The sequence below is a fragment of the Emydura macquarii genome, unplaced genomic scaffold (genome assembly GCF_026122565.2).
Source record: "Emydura macquarii macquarii isolate MOO-44397 ecotype Brisbane River unplaced genomic scaffold, CSIRO-AGI_Emac_v2 contig_1483, whole genome shotgun sequence".
NCBI classification, from domain to species: domain Eukaryota; kingdom Metazoa; phylum Chordata; order Testudines; family Chelidae; genus Emydura; species Emydura macquarii.
In genome coordinates, this window is record NW_027131620.1 from 68,610 (window position 1) to 91,109 (window position 22,500).

General features: G+C 46.7%; 1 protein-coding gene across 2 annotated transcripts in view; it reads right to left on the minus strand.

Moving 5' to 3' along the window:
* Positions 1-24: 24 nt before the first annotated feature.
* Positions 25-22,500, minus strand: part of CCNDBP1 (cyclin D1 binding protein 1) — a 36,995-nt gene continuing 14,519 nt past the window's right edge. The window contains exon 11 of one of the 2 annotated variants that reach the window (XM_067553894.1): positions 25-2,592. In XM_067553894.1, the coding sequence (XP_067409995.1) occupies positions 2,583-2,592 (10 nt within the window). In that variant the 3' untranslated portion in view covers positions 25-2,582. Of the gene's footprint in view, positions 2,593-6,832; positions 6,939-22,500 lie in introns of those variants that run through there. The other variant, XM_067553892.1, reaches the window with a different exon arrangement.

Sequence of the window (22,500 nt, forward strand, 5' to 3'; positions counted from 1 at the left end):
CCCACTCTTTAGGAATATTGTTTCAGTGTTTTATTGACTTTATACATTGAATCTTGGTGTTAAGATTGGTCAGAGCATTGGTTTTTCCATCAGGTGTTTCATTACAGTTACAGTCTGGTTGTGATCTAATCCCAGTTTGTTAGCAATTAATAAAACTTTCAAAGAACTGTTTAAATTATGTAACATTTCCTTTGCAATGCCAGTGACGTTGTGAATTGTGTATCCCACAGAAACAGCATGGGGAACTCAAGGTGGTTGAGGATACTTTTTCCAGATTTCACAAATTAATCTGCTTTAAAAATGGAATATTTTTGCCAGTGCCCACTTAATTTCTGTAATGTTGTGTGCTATGCTATTACTTCTGTATCTGCATAATAAATTACTGTAACATGCTATACTTAGTCAACCAAAACAAAATTGTAAATTAGTATTTTCTTCAAGCTTCCTGCCTGACTCCTACGAATGGGAAAGACAAACACTACAACCACATTGAGGCTAGAAAACCAATTCTGGGGACCTGCAAAAGCAAATCCAGGACACTAGGCATTTCCATGATCCATGCAATACACCTATCACATGTTCCCAGTGAGCCTCAGAAGCACTTTAGGAAAGCAACCAAAGACATCACCATCACAAACTGAGGATTCTTGTGCATGTCACCCACAGAGCTGGGGGCATGACCCATACACATTTGACACAGCCTAATTTTAGGACAGCATGCTGTGACCAAATCCAAGTGTCTTGGAGTGTAGAAATGAAAGTCATGCATTTACATACAAAATCCAGTGTTATTCCTCCCCATATAAAATGATCACAGCGATACAGGCAGCACACTGTATACCAAGGCCCAAAACTTCAAATGTATACTTTTGCTCACACCTGACTTGCACATGCAATCACCAGTGGTGCACTGAGAGGGTAGGAGGTGGGTGGGGGCCATGCCCCCAGCACTGGCTGAGGGTGGCAGTGGCTGGGCTCTCCTTGAAGGAGCCACCCCTTCACTGTTGCAGGTGGCCAGGGACCGGGGCTTTGACATCCCCACCTGGCTGCGGAGGGCTCCCACTGTGGGGGGAGCAAGTGTCCTCCCGGCCCCTCCAGCCCCATGCTTGGCAGGGGCACCACTTAGGTAGGATGGTGCGGGGAGCTCTTGCCTCACCCTGATTTTCCTAACAGCTGGGAAAGCTTGCTGGGCTCTTCCCCTCCTTCCCTCTGTGGCCTAGTCTTTGCTCAGCCAATAAGAACGCAGAGGTGCAACAAAGCCAGGGCTGGGAGTCTCTGCATCACTTTTTCAATCTTGAAACAAACAGGCTCAGCTGGGAGGAAGCAAAGCAAGCTCTCACAGGCTCTGTGCTTTGCTTAGTCTGAAGATGCTGCAGATTTCACCATAATCTGCCCCTCACCTTCACATGCTGACATGTTAAAAAGGCAAGAGCAAGCTCCTTGTGACACCAATAGACACAGGGCTGCTCAGGCAGGGAAGGGGGCTGCTGCCCCAGGTCCATTTAGGGGATGATTATCCACACAGACAGCCCAGCTTTGGAAGTTTAAGGACACCAAAGAGCTGCAGGGATCCTAACCGCGCAGGGGCCAGGCTGCAAACCCAATGGCAGGGCTCTGGAGCAGAACCTGTCACGCGTCCCGTCTGCCAGGCAGCCCGGAGGTATCTGCCCCTCTTACTCCCGCTTCCAGTCGCACCCGGCGCCCCCGCAGTGGGAGGAGGAGTGGGGGAGAAACCAGCCCACAGACACACAGACAGCCCCATGGGGTGCTGCCACCAACCAGGGGCGCAAATGCAAGCACTGGCCCCAGATGCCGGAGACCTATGGTACACCATTGGTGATCACTACTGTACACTTGGATGATGGTGTTTGCTTTCACAAACCTCAGTTTAAAGCTACCTTTACAGAACCCTGATCCTGGCACTACCAAGCACTGGATCAAGTCCTGAGGCATAATTTAAGAGCAGCCTCAGGGGTTCTCTAACTTGCACAAGGGGATAATGGCTTCCCAAGGGTCAACATGGCAACTGGGGCGTAAGTGGACATAGCAGCTGTCTGACTGTACTCCCTACATCAGGCTGTGAAAAAAGTGGGGTAGGAAGTGCTATGCATGCCAACCCAACCAGTTCAACAAACCATCCATTTAAACTGAGTTTAAAGCTGTGTTGTGTCACTGGGGCATTGCAAAGAAGCCTCAAAAGGGCCAAAAAGCTGAACCAAAGCATCATAACAAGTCTTAGTAAATTAATCAAGTTTCAATTGCTTGTTGTCTGATGTGATATAATCACGCTATTGCTTCAGTTGTTCATAGAGTCCTTCAGGAAAAACAGGGTTAGCAAAGACAAGATCTACATTTTTTTCATGTGAAAAATAAGACATCAAAACAGCAAAAGGGCATAGCCAACTTTTTTCTCATCTATAAGCAATCTTGAAATTATTATGGAAGTCAAGAAAAACCCAGTACAAAGATACAAGATATCTAGAACAGTGGGATCGGAAGCTCCCCAAGTTCTTTCCCTTCGATCACCTTGTGTTGAAATCTCAGAACAGCCTCATTCCAGGATGAGTTGCCAGCCTTTGTTTCTAGATAAATCTTGAGATTGGGAAGATGAAAAGAGCAGAGGAGAGAGAGAGAGATAATTAGTGTAGAGAGGGCTTACTCACTCAGGAAAAACAGCTCTGCGTTCAAAAGCTTCCTCCAGGGCAAAGATCCAAATAAACTGGAAACAAATGACGCACACATATCATCAGCTTCAAAACTATTAACAAACAATTAACAAATACAGTGGAGACAGAAACGAAACCCAGCTATGAACTTTTTAAAGGGAGCTCCTGCTGTGAGGTTATGTGCACAGGCATAAACCAGTCCCAGAGTACACTGCCAATAATGCCTGCATGTCATTCAGACTACTGGATTGTGGTACTTATCAGAGAATTACACGTAAAAGGCAGTTGGTCATGTCATTTACATAAAACCAGAATTCCACATTTCAGCAATGTTTCCAGGGGAGAAGGCCTGGTGCAGCTATTTGTAAGCTGGTCAGGCAGGGACAGGTCTTCTATATTTATTTGGACTGTGACTTACACAATTACGATGCTATAGAAATAAAAATTATTAATATGGGCTACAAGTCTGCTAACATAGCAAACACGCTTCTTTTCCAAAAAAAGACAAGTTGTAAAATAGATGTGTGATACTTGCCATTTCCTTCTCCAACTCGTGTCCCAAGTGACCAAAACCCAAACTTAAACTAGCCAAACATGAAGTTGCTTTTTCCTTCTTATGGATAACATTTCTCTCTTTACATCCCACCTAAGAAATCTTGTTCCATTAGTATTCATAGATCCCAAGGCCAGAAGGGACCATTGTGATCATCTAGCATGACATCCTGTATAACACTGGCCCATAGAACTTCCTCATAATAATTCCTTTTGAACTAGAGCATATCTTTGAGAAAAACATCCAATCTTGATTTAAAAATTGCCAGTGATGGAGAATCCACCACAACCCTTGGTAAATTGTTCCAGTTGATAATCACCCTCAGTGTTAAATGTTATTAAAGGCTTTGGGAAACACTTTATCTTTCCTTGGGCATTTGCCAGTTTTAGATAAGTGTAATTAAGCTTCAGATTGTGTAACACAACATGTTTTAAGTAGTACATTTACAAGGATGTTTACAACGAACCCACACTAAGAACACAGGTCACACGCAGTCAGTAGAGTTTAAGGCCAGAAGGAACTAGCAGATCAGCTAGTCTGACCTTCCACATATCACAGGCCACCAAAAGCACAACCACATGCACACTAAATCCAACAACCGAAATTAAACCAAAGTATTGCAACCTTCATGAGACTAGACTATTATGTGCCACAGGTAGAGTATACGAGGGACCAAGAAACACTAGTGCACACCCACTTTGTGTAAATTTTAGCTGCATAGAGATGAGTAAGAGAACACTAAGCCTTTTATTATTAATGCTGATATGACATGATACACTTTGACAGTCTTACATCCATACCCTGAACTATTTAGAAATGCGGAAGAGAAGAAAGAAATCTCATGGCGGGTGAGTTAAATGCATAACTTGATTGCTCAGGGCATCACTTCTCTCATATGGTTTCTTTAAGTCACATTTGAATAGACTGCATTATCACTACATTTAACTAGGGAATTTAGAGCAGTAATTTATGGGTTTGGAACTTAAGAACAACCATTCTGGGTCAGACCAGTTGTCCATCTAGCCCAGTGTCCTGTCTTCTGACAGTGGCCAGTGCCAGATACTTCAGAGGGAATGAACAGAACAGAACAGTTTTGCGTGAGCTATCCTTTGCTATCCAGTCTCAGTCTCAGTGGTTTAGAGACACCCAGAGCATGGAGTTGCATCCCTGGCCATCTTGGCTAACACCTACTGATGGAACTGTCCTCCATTAACTTATCTAATTCTTTTTTGCTGTCATACTTTTGGCCTTCATAACATCCCCGGCAATGATTTCCATAGGTTGACTCAAATCATAGAATATTAGAGTTGGAAGGGCCTCAGGAGGTATCTAGTCCAACCCCCTGCTCAAAGCAGGACTAACCTCAGCTAAATCATCCCAGCCAGGGCTTTGTCAAGCCGCAGCTTAAAAAGCTCTAAAGATGGAGATTCCATCACCTGCCTAGGTAACCCATTCCAGTGCTTCACCACCCTCCTAGTGAAAAACTTTTTCCTAATATCCAGCCTAGATCTCCCCCACTGCCATTTGAGACCATTGCTCCTTGTTCTATCATCTACTACCACTGAGAACAGCCTAGCTCCATCCTTGCTAGAACCCCCTTGCAGGTAGTTGAAGGCTGCTATCAAATCCCCCCTCATTCTTTTCTTTTGCACACTAAACAAGCCTAGTTCCCTAAACCTCTCCTCATAAGTCTTGTGCTCCAGCCCCCTAATCACTTTTGTTGCCCTCCACTGGACTCTCTCCAACTTGTCCATATCCTTTTTGTAGTGGGGAGCCCAAAACTGGACACAATACTCCAAATGCGGCCACACCAGTGCCGAATAGAGGGGAATAATCACTTCCCTTGATCTGCTGGCAATGCTCCTACTAACGCAGCCCAATATGCCATTAGCTTTCTCAGCAACCAGGGCTAACTGCTCATTCATACCCAGCTTCTTATCCACTGTAACCTCCAGGGCCTTTTCTGTAGAACTGCTGCCTAGCCTGTCGGTCCACAGGCTGTAGCTGTGCATGGGATTCTTCTGTCCTAAGTGGAGGACTCTGCACTTGTCCTTGTTGAACCTCATCAGATTTCTTTTGACCCAATCCTCCAATTTGTCTAGGTCACTCTGTATCCTATCCCTGCCTTCCAGGGTATCTAGCACTCCCCCTAGCTTAGTGTCATCTGAAAATTTGCTGAGGGCAATCTACCCCATCCTCCAGATCATTAATGAAGATGTTGAACAAGACCGACCCCTGGGGCACTCCGCTTGTGACCGGCTGCCAGGTAGACATGGAGCCACTGATCACTACCTGTTGAGCCTGATGATCTAGCCAGCTCTCTATTCATTTTATAGTCCATTCATCTAACTTATATTTCTCAGAGTTCTCGGACTCTTCCTTTCAGCCACCACTGTCAATCAACAATATCTCTGTCTTATCAGTGTCCTTGGCCTGGTATCTGAGAGGCCCCCTCAACCATGTTGCCCACCTTCAGGAGAAAAAGGAACTGCACAAGTAGGACACACTTACAGAGCTTCTTCAGTCCTCAGACTGACCAGGCGACTAGGCTTCAGAGAGATGCATTGAGAACAGGACATCATGCAACTCCTCAAGCAACAAACATGTTATAGGATATTATGGGACAAAGCACCCACAGACCACCTCCTCATCAGATTGTGTGCATGATTGATGATTCAGTGTTCACAGGCCCAGGCCACCACCCCAAGCAAGGCGGCAGCAGCATAATCTGTATCCTTATCTCAGAGGGCAACAAAAATTATTAGGGGGCTGAAGCACAACACTTATGAGGAGAGGCTGAGGGAACTAGGTTTGTTTAGTCTGCAAAAGAAAAGAATGAGGTGGGATTTGATAGCAGCCTTTAACTACCTGAAAGGGGGTTCTAGCGAGGATGGAGCTAGGCTATTCTCAATGGTAGTAGATGACAGAACAGGAGCAATGGTCTCAAGTTTCAGTGGGGGAGGTCTAGGTTGGATATTAGGAAAAAGTTTTTCCCTAGGAGGGTGGTGAAGCACTGGAATGGGTTACCTGGGGAGGTGGTGGAATCTCCATCTTTAGAGGTTTTTAAGCTATGGCTTGACAAAGCCCTGGCTGGGATGATTTAGCTGAGGTTAGTCCTGCTTTGAGCAGGGGGTTGGACTAGATGACCTCCTGAGGTCCCTTCCAACTCTAATCTTCTTTGATTCCCTAATTTCTTTCCTGACAAAGATCTTTATGAAAATATGTAGAGGGTCAGAGCTGCTTTAGGACTGCTCTGCAGCTGAACATGGTGCATAGCATGGAGATGCTGTTGAAAACGTGTAGTCATAAGGGGTGGGGGCAATACTGTAGTCAGTGTTGCAAAAACTTGTTACAGGCAGATCACACCCAAAAGGCCGATGAAGGCCCTGCGAAGCTTCATGTGGCTTGAGGTTGGTTAGTTCACAGCAATAGCGCTCACAGAGTGACATGGAAAGGTCTCCCATTGTGGGGAAGGAAAAAGGCCACCCTTTCTAGAAAAGGTCCAGAAGAGGATTAGGAGTATTGTCTAGAAAATGTTGAGATTGTTGATCTGTACATTAATGTCCTTTGGAACAATGTGCTCTACAAGAGGAGGACTGCTGCCACCCACCTAGCACCACAAGCCAAAGAAAACCCCTGAGCCCAGGCGATGACACGACCTCTATTCTCAGACCAAGCACAGCAGGAGAAAGATTGGTTTTGGACAGGGGAAGTTGGACCTGAAAAACAAAACAAAAACCGAAATGACTGTCTTTTGCTGTGTTTACAACGAAGGTTAAGGTAAACATGTACCTGATCTCTTTAAGAAAAAAAGTGCTCTAAGTGGACAGTCACTGGAGTGATGCCAAGGGATTTTTAAATTTCTTATGCACTTCATTTTTATGGTCAGTTATTGATTTCAGTATCTGTTTGCAATAAATTGATTTTCTAATGTTAGAATTTCAGCTATCATAATACTAACTTGATGCCATAACATGATGGATACTAAATGATTCTAAGATCTTATTTTAAATTGCCAAATACACATGAAAAATTGGCTACTTCAAAAAATTCCTTTGTTCTGACCACGTACCATTTTGAAAAGGTGGAGGAGAGGCAGGGAGAGATTTTGGGCACCACAAAGAAACAAATCCCTATGCACAATACCTTCCCCCTAAATGTAACAACACTTAATCAACCTCCCATCCCCTTCCTCGCAGGGCTACTTCTAGGCATTGAGGAGCTAGCTCCTGGCTTACTGCAGGCTGTGCATCTCTGCAATGAGCTCATCCTCACCGCGCAGTCAGGAGGTTCCTTCCTCTGTTTTGTGAGGTGTCCAGTCACAATTGGTGGTGGTGGGGGTCCTTCCAACAAGCATGGCATGGATCTCACTGTAGAAGTGGCATGTTTAAGGGTAGCCCCAGATTTTCTGTTGGCCACCCTTGTCTTCATAGCAGCTTCACCTGACATTGCTTCTTGTCCTTGTTGCCCAGCTCTTGCATCCCCTTTGCAATGCCCATATGGACACCTTTACAGTTGCCTTGCACTACCCCTTCTCCCCCCAGATTGAGGAGATCCAGGACTTTTCCTAGTCCAAGTAATAGCTCAAAATGTAGCTGGAGCTCTTTTTCTGAACTGTCCTTCTCTCCTTACGAAGGTGAGCTAGCCAGAAAAAGGGTGTTACCAAAACTCATTGGGGATTTTTAAACAGGGGGTGGCTTCCTGTCACTGGGACAACTAGGCAGTGAAGCTCAAAAATTGTGACCAGAGCAGTTGCAGGGGCATTGTGGGACTTGCTAGAGAATGGTTTTTGCTAATTTACAGTAATGCAGGATCCACACTGGTACTTTGCCAACATAAATTATGTCAGCTGAAGACTTGTGTCCTTTGGAGGAGAGAAATATTTTGGCAACAGAACATCTGGGTTTCATCAGCAGGAATCCACTTTGGGTGTGGACACATGCAAAAATCAATTACAATCAACAGAAACTTTGTAGTTTAGACCAGGCCCAAGAATTGCTTTTGTGAGACAGCACACAGTTCCTTGGGGGAAAGATGCCCACCAGTTAGGCAAAATCTATCCTCTAGAGTGATATGTCCGCTTAGAAGAGGGCAAGATTGATAAGATGTGTGAACATACCCTTTCTTAAAAGGAAATAGCCCCACAAATCATGCATCAGCATGGGTGGGATTTTAAGAGCACAAAAGCCAGGAAATTAGTGTTCAGGTCCCCAGAGTAACCTTGATTAGTACATATTGCATGGGCTGTATAAGTAAGTTAGCATTACTGTGTTATTCAATGTCTGTCCATCTACTGTAAGTCTAAAAAGTGATAGATTTTAAATTGCAAGCAGCGTAAGTTTGAATGTATTCACTTTTGTGCTTTTAAATCTGCCTAGGCTGGTCAGTGCAGTGAGTAGGACATTGTGTGAACAATCTTTTTTTCTACAAATAAAAGGGAAGATAGTGTGTTAGCAAGTCTCATTGTGCCATCAAAGCTTACAGTTGAATGGTAATAATCATGTATAACAGTTCCAGAGGGGTAGCCGTGTTAGTCTGTATACAGCAAAAACGAGAGTTCTAGGGAACTTTAAAGACTAACACATTTAATTTTTGTAGGCATAAGCTTTCGTGAGACTCAGCTCACTTCGTCAGATGCAGAGGTAGAATGATACAGTAAATAGGAAACATAGATATACAAGTGCATCGAGAACAATGGGGGAGGTGGATGAAAGCCGGGTACTTGAGGGCGAATGACAGTCATTGAGTAGGAGGTGAGAATGGGTGAGCAAAGCAATTTACCTCTTGTAATGAGAGCCATTCCAAATCTCTGTTTAAACCCGGTTTGAATGTGTCAAGTTTGCAGCTCATTTCTAACTCAGCCTTTTTTCTTTGGAGTCTGTTTTTGGAGTTTTTTTGAAGAAGTACAGCAACTTTCAGGTCAGTGACAGTGTGCCCTGGGAGATTAAAGTGTTCTCCCACTGGTTTATCCAGTCGCCAATTCTTGCTTAGACATTCCCATAGAGGAATAAATAGCATTAGTTTTAATGTGGAGATTGGCATATTTGGCGACTACTCAGCTCTACAAGGACAGAACTTTGCTTATGTGCAGCACATATCACTTTGTAAGAAGCAGGGAAGAAGATAGTTGCATAGTATAACTATGTTTTACAACATCATTAAGATTAGGGAGCCTCATGATTTAAGAAGCCATCCCACAGTATTCCCAACACACGGAACAATTCTGTTATACTCTATTTAGAAGGTCATTCCTGTTATGCAGCTGATTTTTCTTCAGTCACTTAAGTCTCTCTGTAGGAAAACCTGCTTTGAAACTCAACCTAACTGCTTGCTAGAGCCAGCTGGGATCATGCTGAGGGGCGCTGCCACGTTCTGGTGTGTTTGTATTCAGGGAGCAAGCAAGACATTAGCAAAGCAACCCAAATTCACATCACAGCTCAGTCTAAGCTTTTCCTCAGACACTTTAATCTAAACCATCTCTTGTGAAGAGAGGTGGGAGTAGCAGATTGCCTCACAGTTTAACCTCCAGAAGATCTTGTGGGGACCAAAACAGAGATCAGCTCTGGTACTTTCTGGAATGGCCCAACCTGGCCAGGTTAGATGTGCCCCTAGAAAGCAGGCTATGAAGCAGCTGAATGAATTATAAAGGCTGATCATTGAGTGTGATAGTCCTATAGTTTATAGCCTCTTCTACAGGGCCCTGTAGTTCACACTTCCTGAATTCCTGTATTGACTGTCCCAAATATTTTATTTGCAGTGCTGTTGTATTTTTAAAGCAGTTCAACTACACAACAGGCATTTGCTAATTCAGATCTCTCTTGATTTGGTTCGTCTTCTGATAGTGGACTGGAATCAGGGAGGCAATAGTACAGAGATGGTCCATTATCCTGTTCCTGAGGCTGTGTGCGCCCCCCTCCAGCATTTCGATCTCACACACACACCCTTTACAAACAGGATTGAGTCCTAATGACTCAAACTTGAATTAATTCATTTTCCTCAAGGAGTAGTTTGGGCAGGGCCCTTTTCTTTAGCACATCAAAAACAATAACATATTAAGGAACAGCAGAGACCAGCTAAGCTTCTACGTTCAGTTCCCACTGAAAAGGTGACCTAGATATGGAAGGGCTGGAGGCTCATCTAGTCCTGGGATTCTCTCTTACCTCCCTATGGGATGGTGAGTGTGCAAGAGGGCTGACTCAGCTGTACAGGCTAGGACCTTGGATCTTTTCAACCAACCCTGCTGGATGCCAACACTTGACTAATATGAAAACCAGGATATAGATTGACAAGGAGCTCTGGGACTGTCTAAGCCAAGGTTTTCTCCTGATGCTCCTGAAGAAAGAGTCATCCTACTCCACTGAAGAAAGCAGCATGACTGTGGAGACTGAACTACAGTATGCAAAGCCAGTCTTTGGAGATTGTGTAGTGCCTTCCCTTACAGAGCACAGTCCAAGACAAGACAAGAAAATCAGAAATAGCAAACCCATGAAACTGACAGATTCATGTGCCACTGCCTTCAGTGTCTGCTAGATACAGGGCAGGGATCATTCAGCAGAAAGCTTTAGAAGATCTGAGTGTGGAGTGCGTGACAGAAGGGCTTGATGAGTCAGATGGAATGTACTCATTTTGCAAAGCACCTAGAGGTTCCTATCAAAGTAGTAAAATTAATCCATTACTGGAATCTACAGAAAACTGGGAGGGGCAGGCTGCTAAAACAATAGCCACAATAGGCGGAGACTTGGCTTTCTCAATAGACTCATCCATCAGAGCAGATTTGGACATGCACATGCTGATGGGACCCACCTGTGGATTATAATTCAAGGCTTTAGGTTGACAGATCAAGCAGCGTCCTTCAGAAGGAAACAAAGGCACAATGCCCAAGACATTAACATTAAGGAGAGTCAAATACAAAGGAATTCAAAGAACTTCTTTGTATTGGACTCTCCTTAAAGAAGCAGCTGACCCTCAGCCTGCCTATAGTTAGTACTAGCCTCTTTGCCAGGGTCCTGACCTGCTCCATTAGGAGACCTGAAGACAGCTCCTGCAAGGAAGGGTCTTGCTTCCTCTTTTTCCAAAGGAAGAGCACTTTATAAACATTAACATGTTAAAGTTCCACCTCACCCTCCCAACTCCATGAAACAGAATCCAGCCTCAGCTTCTATGATATCCATATCACTCCAAGCCAGCCTGCCTGTTAATCATACCACATCCCTCCCTTCTTTGAAGCACTCCATGGCTCCTCCTTCCTTTCCACTGCATCAAGTATGAACTTCTCATCCTGCCCTTCAAGGCTTTGCACAGCATTGTTGTAGTCTTTGTGTTTTCTCCCTCCTCCCAAATCATCCATTCCAAACTTGATACCCTTCTTACTTCCCTCCCCCTCCCCATGGCTCTTACCATCCTGCCTTTTATGCATGGAATCATAGGACTGGAAGGGACCTCAAGAGGTCTTCTAGTCCAGTTGCTTGCACTCATGGCAGGACTAAGTATTATGTAGACCAACCTTGACAGTTGTTTGTCATTGGAGATTTAAGAGCAGGTTAAACAGAGATTCCACAACCTTCCTAGGCAATTTATTCCAGTGCTTACATACCCTGACAGACAGGAAACTTTTCCTAATGTCCAACCTAGACCACCTTACCACAATGTAATCCCTTCCTCAGAGGTTAACAAGAACAATTTACCTCCTCCCCGTAACAACCTTTTATGTACTTGAAAACAGTTAAGTTCCCCACCCCTCCTCCCCCCGTCTTCTCTTCTCCACTCTAAACAAGTCCAGTTTTTCAGTCTTCTCACAGGTCATGCTTTCTAGCCCTTTCATCATTTTTGTTGCTCTTCTCTGTAATTTCTCAAATTTGTCCACATCTCTCCTGAAATGTGGTGGCCAGAACTGGACACAATACTCCTAATCAGCAAGGAGTAGAGCAGAATCATTTCTTGCATATGGCAGTCCTGCTAATACATCTCAGAATGGTACTCCTTGCTAGGCAGCCATTTCCTATTTTGTACATGTGAAACTGATTCTTTCTTCCTATGGCCTTGTCTACACTAGAAAAAAAAAAGTTGACCCACAACAGCCATAGGGAGCTTGGCCTAGTTCAAAACTGCCAGAGAGCTCAGATTCCTGCATCACTTCCTGCTCCCAAGACCAAGTACTGACCATGGGTCAGTCCCAGATGTACAGAAAATGGGAAGAGAGTTGAGGCATGTTATCATTGTGTTAACAAAACATGCTACATTTACGTGGGAAGGACATTACCATAGGACTTGACTGCTACAGACAGCCGCAGCAGGGACTATCCTGCTGCCCACTGCCTTGGGAGTGTCAGTCTCAGCAATCATTGGGTTTGTTTGCTGCTGTGACATTACCAATAATTTTGCAACTAGAAGTGGCAGAAAAGCAAATTTAAAAAGGATACCTGGAGCAAAGGAAATGCAGCAGCCTCCATGAGTGCAGCCCACAGTCATCCCTATACCAGCATAAGCCACTTCCCCTTTCAAGAACTGCCAATGCATCCCCTGGGGACTTCTGCTCCTCTGAGGAAGGCACTATAGACCCTCCCTACCCTTCCCTCACCCCACTGCTAGCTCTCTTGCTCCCGCTCTTGCCCCAGCAGTATTCCCAAAGTTTGTCCTTAGAACCCCCTTGTATCAGCTACATTGGCACAAAGGGTGCACCAGTTAATGTCCCCACATCTGACTCCTGCTGTCTCCATAAGAAGGGCCCCTGCTCTTACTGTTATGCAATGCAGACAATGCTGCCACTGCTGAGTTTTACTGCCAATCTTGCAGTGTGGGTGTGGTGTAGTGCGTGTGTTCTTTTTAAGAGAGTTCTCAGTTTCCTGATTTTGTCTTCACACTTGCAAAGTCTTGACCTTATCCAAAGCTGCCATCATTTACCATGGCTATCAGTTGGACTGAAACCACAGGCTGCTTTCAAGCAAGATGGCCGGAGACTGCTCGTCGTAAAGATGGCCAGTTTTCCATTATCTCCATAGCAAGGACCTAGCCAGACTGGTTTCAGGCCCATCCATTGCCTCAATTTTCCTCTTGAGGTCACACTGTAGTTTCCCTTTCTCCCATGGAAAGCCACCAGCATCCAATGTCTCAGTTCACTCAGGTTACTTAGCTTTTCCAGCCAACTCACATAGAGGCCACCCTTCTTAGAGAAACAGTTGTTTTGCCCCAGCCTCACCAGCCACAGGCCTTCCTCGAGGGTCTGCCTTCTCTACCCCAATACTTTTCCCACATGGTCCTTCTCCTGGGATGGGTCTAGTCCAGGGGTGTCAAACTCGCTGATGGTGACAAGCCAAATTCACGTAACATGCCCTTCACGGGGGCCATGCAATGCCCACTGCCGAAAAATTCGGGCTATCTTCCATTTTCGGCGGCACAGCATGGGCCCTTTTCAGCAGCGGGATTTCTGCGGAGGATGGTATTTCCGCTTTAAGACTCTCTTAGAGTGGGCCCTCTGCCGACAAATTTCTTAAAGGGGCAATGCCATACGCAGAGAAACTTTCGGCGGCAGCACTACTCACTGAAACACTGGCCGAACATGGGCCAGATCAAAAAGGTTTGCGGGCCAAATGTGATATGTTTGACACCCCTGGTCTAGTCAGTGCCTTTTTCCTACCCTTATTCACAGTGATTGTTACATCATCTTACTAGGTGGCAGCACCAGCAGTACCTACATCCCCTCAATTGCAATGGGTCACTGCACCCTCAGAGTGGCAGCATAACCTCTACTATGGGTTCCAAGCCCTGGCATCCCTAGAAAGCCTGCACACGTCATCCCAATTTACTGTTTCTTCCCAGGATCTCTTATCTTCTGCCTACCTTCCAACTCTTTATAGAGTCCTGGATCCCAGATCCAGCTCAGGAATAGGCCGCTTTTTAAACCAGACCTGCTAGGATTTGTCCCATATCACATTACTCTGCCCTTAATTCCCTGGACCCTTCACCTAAAGCAGGGGTGGGGAACGTCCGGCTCGTGGCGGGCCATATAAGGCCCGCAAAATCATTTGGTCCGGCTTGCGGCAGGCCGTATAAGGCCCACGAAATCATTTGGTCTGGACCTGGCGGCGGGGGGAATTTGGCGGCGGCGGGGAATTCGGTTGTGGCGCAGTTTCACGGCGGCGGCGGGGTTCCGTTGGGGGGGGGGGGGGGCAGTGCCCGCTGCCGAAACCCTGCCGCCATTTGCCCCTTTTCGGCGGCGGGGGGACTTCGGCCGCGGGCACTGCCCCCTGCGGAACCCCGCCGCCACCGTGAAACCACGCCACCTCCGAATTCCCCCCATCGCTGAATTCTCCCCCGCCGCCAGGGCCACCATCAGGCCCTTCACAGAAAAAAGGTTCCCCACCCCTGACCTAAAGGATCAGCTCACCTTCTGAAAAAGTATCCACTAAAGCTGAAGCCAAGCTGCCTTCAGAGGGTAGTGGCCCCTTAGTCACCATTCCTGGCTTCCAAGCAGGAATAAGAAAGGCTAGATTGGGCTCAGTAGGTAGTGATCAATGGCTCCATGTCTAGTTGACAGTGGGTATCAAGTAGGCCCCAGGGGTCGGTCCTGGGGCCAGTTTTGTTCAACACCTTTATTAATGATCTGGATGAAGAGGGAAACTACGCTGGGGAAAGTGTTAGATAAACTGGAGGGTAGAAATAGGATACAGCAGTGGTTCTCAACCCATGGCCCACAGGGTGTTTCAGAGTGATCCATAACTCCCCTGCTGCAGGCTGCAGAAGGGAGCCACTGCCCAAGTACCCAGATGGAGTGCACTGCCAGTGCAGGCTCCTTTCTGCAGCCAAGGGGACAGGAGATCAAGTGCTCCTCCTCCCCCTGGCTCTAGCAGGGAGCATAGCAAAGTGCTCTGCCTGAGTCCATGCTAGAACCCGGGGGAGCACTGATCTCCTGTCCTCCGGCTTCAGAAGAAAGCTGCTGCCTAGGGACCCATGTGAAGTGCATGGTTTCCTGCTGCAGCCAGGGGAATGGGAGATCCTCCTCACTGAACTCCTTCCCTCGGGCTGCAGTGGGGGTAGGAGGGAACTGCTAGTGGAGACTGGTGGCCCTTCAGTGTTGTAAAAATTATACTTGTGGCCCTCAAGCCAAAGAGGTTGGGAACCAGTGGGATACAGAGGGACCTAGACAAATTGGAGGATTGGGCCAAAAGAAATCTGAGAGGGTTCAACAAGGACAAGTGTAGAGTTCTGCATTCAGATGAAAGAATCCCATGCATGACTGCAGACTTGGGACTGACTGGCTATGCAGCAGTTCTGCAGAAAAGGACCTGGGGGTTACAGTGGACAAGAAGCTGGATATGAGTCAACAGTGTGACCTTGTTGCCAAGAAAGCCAGTGGCATATTGGGCTGCATTAGTAGGAGCATTGCCAGCAGATCAAAGGAAGTGATTATTCCCTTCTATTTAGCACTGGTGAAGACACATTTGGAGTATTGTGTCCAGTTTTGGCACACCACCACCAGAAATGATGTGGACAAATTGGTGAGTCCAGTGAAGGGCAACAAAAGTGATTATGGGGCTGGGGCACATGACTAATGAGGAGAGGCTGACAGGTTCCAGGGAGGATGGAGCTAGGCTGTTCTCAATGGTAGTAGATGACAGGAAAAGAAGCAATGGTCTCAAGTTGCAGTGGGGGAGGTCGAGGTTGGATATTAGGAAAACCTTTTTCACTAGGCGGGTGGTGAAGCACTGGAATGGGTTACCTAGGGAGGTGGTGGCATCTCCATCCTTAGAGGTTAAGGCCCAGCTTGACAAAGCCCTGGCTGGGCTGATTTAGTTGGGGTTGGTCCTGCTTTGAACAGGGGGTTGGATGATCTCCTGAGGTCCCTTTCAACCCTAATCTATGAAAATGTGGAGGTGCAGGGGATGAGATGGTGGGTGTAACAGAGTAAGAACATGTTAAGAAGCTGTCCAAGCTTTCTGCACAAACATGAGTGTCTGACTACAACTGATTTGGGTCACCATACCACAGTGGGCAAGGTCTATCTTAGAATCCTTTCCTCTGCCCACTGCAAGATCTTTTGCTTATTAAGAGTTCATTATAGGAGAGAACCAATATGCCCTTTTTGTGCAGTGTATGCAGGCCAGGGACACTAGATTTGTATACACACTGCTGCAGTACTAGCTGTAGAACAGCCTTGGAGAGCCTCATTACTCATGACTGTATCTAGTCTCTTGATCTACACCAGTTGCTTGGGGATACAGTTGTTGAAATGTTTCCAATGCTTTGATGTGGAGGAAGATCGTGTGCATAACAATTTCAATAACTACTTATGCAGTACTGCTGGCATGCATGGCCCTGTACAAGAGATAATGTGCCAAAGAGGCAGCTAAGTCCATGTCCTGAAGGGTTTCCTTTCTAAAAGGATGAGTAGATGTAGCATAGTGCAGAATTCAGCTTGAAGCCCAACTTCCTAGAGCTAAAATTCATATCATAACAGATGGGTCACTTTAGGAGAGGGAGGGAGCTTGGCATATGATTCCAAGCATATGGGTGGCATGAAGAAGAGGTACAGATTCAGCAGAGGGTAAAGGAGAAAGGGAACAGCCAAGAAGAAAGCTTAAGTAAACAAAGGATGAGCTGAAGGGCATATCAAGTATGGTCCTGCAGGGACCAGTTCTGGGTCTGGTTTTGTTCAGTATCTTCATTAATGATTTAGATAATGGCACAAAGAGCACACTTATAAAGTTTGCATATGATACCAAGCTGGGAGGGGCTGCAAGTATTTTGAAGGATAGGATTAACATTCAGAATGATCTGGACAAACTGGAGAAATATCTGAAGTAAGCAGAATTAAATTCACTAAGAACAAATGCAAAGTACTCCACTTAGGAAGGAAAATCAGATGCACACATAAAAAATGGGAAAGGACTGCCTAGGAAGGAGTACTATGGAAAGGGATCTGGGGGTCACAGTGGATTCATATTTAGCTTGTGATCCATTTAACACTGTTGCCAAAAAAGCAAACTCACTCCCCCCTCACTCACCCAATTCAGAGATGTATTAACAGGAGTGTTGTTAGCAAGACATAAGTAGTAATTCTTCCACTCTATTCTGCACTGATGAGGCCTCAACTGGAGTATTGCATCCACTTCTGGCTGCCACATTTTGGGAAAGATGTAGAAAAATGGCGTAAGTCCAGAGGAGAGCAACAAAAATTATTAAAGGTCTAGAAAACATGACCTATGAAGGACCATCAAAAGAATTGGGTTTGTTTAGTCTAGAAGAGAGAAGGCTGAGAGGACATCATTTTCAAGTACATAAAAGGATGTTACAAGGAGGAGGGAAGTAAATTGTGCTCCTTAACCTCTGAAGATAGGACAATAAGCAGTGGTCTTAAATTGAAAGAAGGGTGGTTTAGGTTGGACATTATGTAAGCAGGGAAATGGGCCCACTATTGTGAGGAACTTTCCTGGCTTATACACTATCCCAGTGGAGTTAGCTAGCAAAAGGATCTAAGTCCTTACTCCTACTCTCTTTACCCAGAGGCCCACCTGACCTCAAGGGCTCCCCTTCCACTCTCCTGACAAGGCTGGGCCCAGGATTCCTGGGGCTCAACCCCCAATCTTGCCGTGGTCCCTTAGGGCAGGGGCTAGGGTGTCTCCACTCCAGGGTACTAAATCTGCGTCGGCCCCCGTCGGGGTCACAATCCCCCAAGTCTGGCCTGCAAGGCTTCTGGGCTGGTGGCGTCTCCCTGCATCAGACCCTGCCCAGGGTCCCCTTGCTCCCCCAGCTGCTCACCGCACCCGGCTCCAGACAGCTCCAGCCCCAGCTCCGCTCTGCTCAGTGTAGCTGTGCTCGGCTTGGGTCTCTGAGATGTCCCTCTGGCTCTGCCGCTGTGGGCCAGCTCAGCTCAGCTCCCTGGGCTCCTTCTCTGACCCCCGCACCCAGCTCCAGATGGCTCCAGCCCAAGCTCCTGCTCCGCTCTGCTCAGCTCTCTGGGATGCCCCTCTGGTTCTGCTGCTGTGAGTCAGCTCAGCTCTCTGTGCTTCTTTTCTGACCTCCCAGCTGCTGGCTGCTTTGTCCTTAACTGGGCCCTGCTCTGCCCAGGGATGCCCAGGCAGGCAGCTCCAGCTCACACAAAGGGTGGGGCTCCCCCACCCTCCTGGCTCCCTCATTGGCCTGCTTGCCCTGTCTATCAGGCTGACCATAGTTAGCCTCTCCACACTGGCCCTGGGGGCTATGTCTGTTTCAGGATCCTGCTTCCTCAAGAGATGCCAACCCTAAAGACCCGCTAAGTTTCAGTAAGGGGCTAATAAACCCCTTACATTAGGAAAAGCTTCCCGTCTGTCAGGCTGATTACATACTGGAATAAATTGCCTAGGGAGATTGTGGAATCTCAGTCACTGGCAATTAAGGTTAGACAAACACCTATCAGGGGTGGTCTGGATAATACTGAGTCCTACCATGAGTGCAGGAGACTGGACTAGACAATCTCTTGAGGTCCCTTCCAGTCCTATATTTCTCTGAAGGCAGAAGTGGAGGCAAAAGCGGAATTGAAGTTCCTGAGGGTGAAGCGACTGAGCTTGAACTTCATGTAGAAGGGAAGAAAAGACAAGCAAAGGGATTGGAAGTGGGTGGGAAGACAGCAGAGAGGAGAAGGAAGAGGTATGCAACCACAGCCATTTAGGTGCACTCTCTGCTAACCAAGGCATGTACCCACCCACCAGCTAGCCATCCCAGTAGTGTTTTCTAGGCTGCTTCCTTGGTAGTCACTTCACACAATGCTCCAAACAATTCTGCTGTGTTTTTGTTTTAAATTTAGTTATTCCACTCCCAGTCCTCTGCACCTGGCTTGTCAGGCTTTTATTCATCAGAGCTGGGAACAGTCCTCGATTTCCCCCAAACAGTCTAAAATACCATCTTATTTCAGGATTACCAGAGCCTTTTCACCATCCACTTAACTGCCTCCTATAGATCTGTCTAGTGCCCTCCCAGGGACCATTACCGCTTAGTGCTGAGCTCTGCCCTCCCCAGGCCTACCTTCTTCCTGAAGGGCGTCTGGTACTTTTCTGCCTGCAACAGACCTGGCTTCATGCTGCTTCCAACAGCCCTTCTGCTGTCTCCTCTTCTAGCTTACAAGTTACCTTTTCTCTGCTCTAGCCTTTGCTAGGCCCTTCCCAGAAAGGGAGATGTTTCCTCCCTCATCCATCTCTCCTAAATGACTGTTCCACTCAGTTCACGTGGTCATCTCTGAACACACACAGCTGGGTAAGTCATTATAAAAAGCACATTTGGAGGGGAGAGGTCTGCCAGGTCACAAGCAAGGCTGAGACTAGCTTGTCCAGTCCTAGCAGGCCAGCTAGTGACAGGGGACAGATGTTTGTGGAGGGGGAATATTGCTGACTTTGGTTTTCAGTATTGGCAACCACAACTGTTCAAAAACAAGTCAGAATCACACACACACCACATACACCTCCATGGAGGATTTTAAAAATAATCATGATTAAGTCAATATATTTTGGGGATCTTTCTTTGCCTTCCACACCTTTAGGATACATTCACTTCACATTGTCAAGTGAGAAACTTTATATATAAATGAAAGATGGGAGTATCACAGTCACTTGATCTTATTAGCTGGAACTATAAGAAACACACTGAAAGTTGTGAGACATGATAAAAAAAGTAACTAGCACTGGCAACACTGATTATTTTTGGTTTGTGGGTATGGAACAGCTACTTGTTACTTTTAATGCGATGCTAGTTTTAATTTTGACAAAAAGGTATGTAGCTTTGAGGACAGGTGCTTTTTAAATCATGTTATAAATCTAAGCAAATACAGTTCCCTTTCTATCTTCCTGACCCACCTCACTCCATATGACACTGGCAGACCAGGTGCCAGCTCTCAGTTGAACACTTACAGATAGAGCTGGAACCAGTCTGGCTCACCTCTGCACTAGTATTGTTAAATAAGAATTAGAATTCTAAGTGTTTGTTTAGACTTTATTGAATATTTGGGAGTTGCTCACTTATAACAGCTATATCCTGTGCTGTAAGGTAATATTTGAGCAGTTGTATTGTGGTCATTAAAGAGGATAAAAGAGGTTTGTTGGTCTGTTCTCCCATACACACACCATGAAGATGAATCATGCAAGTGGATTTCTTCTATCAGCTGAGTTTGCAGCTTAGAACACAGGGCAGGAGGGGGCTAAAAAACTTAAACAAAAAGGAACTACTATCTCTATGCTGCTTGGACGCAGGGAGTGGGGAGGTGCAACATTTTTCCCTAGGCATAAGTAAGAGATCCCCAGATGTTTAGCCTGGTTTAACCCTGAAGGACATATAGAGCTTGGAGTCAGGGGAGGCTCCCTGCACAGAGATGCAGGCACCAGAGAAGAATTGGTTGGGCCGTGGCCGGTACATCTCTGCACTCAACCCTGCCGGTACCGATAGCGCAGAGGAGTGTCCGCGTTCCGCACAATGTTTCTTCCTCTTCGGCACTGGGGATGTTGCTCGGTACCGAGTCGAGGCTGGTGCCGGTGGTGCACTCTGCACCAAGATCACTCTCGGTGCTGAGGTGGAGCAGGCCTGTTCGGACACTGGGCGGAGCGCTGCCTCCATGAGCAGGGCTTTTAACTGGATCTCTCGCTCCTTCTGAGTCCTCAGTTTAAAAGCCCTGCAGATCTTGCACTTACCTTTTCTGTGCGCTTCCCCCAAGCATTTAAGGCACCGATCATGGGGGTCGCTGAGGAGGAAGACCTTCCCACAGGAGGCACACGGCTTGAATTCCGGTGACCAGGCCATAGCCCGACCACTCTAAATCCCCACAGGGACTTGCTTATCTAACTACACTTATCACCTAACAACTACTTAAAACTAACTAAAGTACTTAGAACAACAACCGTTCAAAGAAGGGGAATGGCACTTGCTGTGAGCAAGGCTAGTTCCAGCAACTGTCAGGGACGAAAGAAGGAATGGAGGGGGCGTAGGACCGGCAGTGCCTCATACACCGCGGCATCTGCGCGGGGTTCCAGGGGGCGCCGGAGCTGGCCGTACGGGACCTGCTAAGGGGAAAAACGTTCCAGGAACCGTACACGGAGGCGTGCACTCACCTACAGTGGAATGGACATGAGCAATCACTCGAAGAAGAACTGATGTATTTTTGGTACCAGAAGAGGCGCTTGGATCTGTTGCGGTACCAAGAATTGTTGTGGCACTAGTAGATAGTGTGGTGCCATGGGGCTAGGTGCTGATGGGGACTGTGCTGAGGACTTAGGAGGCTCTGGTGCCAATGCATCAGACATGTGAGAGAGAGCCAGTAGGTGGCACCCGTGCTTCAGAAATTGCAGAGACGCAGAACGGAGGATTTTGTAGCTGCTGTCGATGCCACAGTGGGAAAGGCAGTCTTTTCTCTGCCTTTCTTTTTCGAGCCTGCCTGCTTATGGTCTGTGGCTTTAATGGTACCAATGGTACCGGAAGTCCCTGCTGACTGAAAGGTACTTGTCTGCAGCACGGTGGGAACTGATGCAGTAGATTGAGCTGGGGAACACTTCTTTTTAGTTTTGGTAGGAGGAGTGGAAGCTCTCCTCTTTGTTGGTCTTTTAGGAAATAAGCCTCTCTCCTGTGAAGCTGAGGGGGGATCCGTCAGAAGGCATCTCTGCTGGTTGGTCACCAGGAGAAGTTTGCAGTCCTGGGTCTGAGGCAGGATGGAGGGACTGCTCCTTGAGGATAAGTTTAAGTTTGAGGTCCCTTGCTTTTCTTGTGCAGGACTTCAGGTTAAGGCAATGGGTGCTCTATTGGAGTATCTGGATTTCCCCCAAGCACCTGATGCATTGTGAATGTCCGTCAGAAATAGGAATTGCCTCAAGGTAGGAGAGGCAACATTTAAATTCAGGAGAGCCTTGCATTTTGAAGGGAAGACTCTAGTCAACTAATCTAGCAATACTAATAACCCCACTAATCTGTCATCTACACAAGTCTGTATCCCTTCTGAGGCAAATCACGTGAAGGAACAGCTGGAGCTTCAACTCGGACCAAGGGCAGTTGAGAAGAAACTGAAGAGGGCAGCCGCGTGGTACTAATTAACTGCTGCCGCACAGGTGAGATGGGGAGAGCACACATGCAGCCCAACCAGGTACTGCTGTCAAAATTCTCCGACTAGAGGTGCAGGGGAGCACAATCACCTAAAGTGGAGCACACACAGAGACTCCACTCAAAGAACCACCTGCCAATCCAGGTCTTCCTGACCTTGTTGCAGTTAGTGCCAGCCAGACCTTTCCCTCTGATTGGTAGGGAAAGCCCCTTCCCCAGTCCTCTGTGACATTAGGT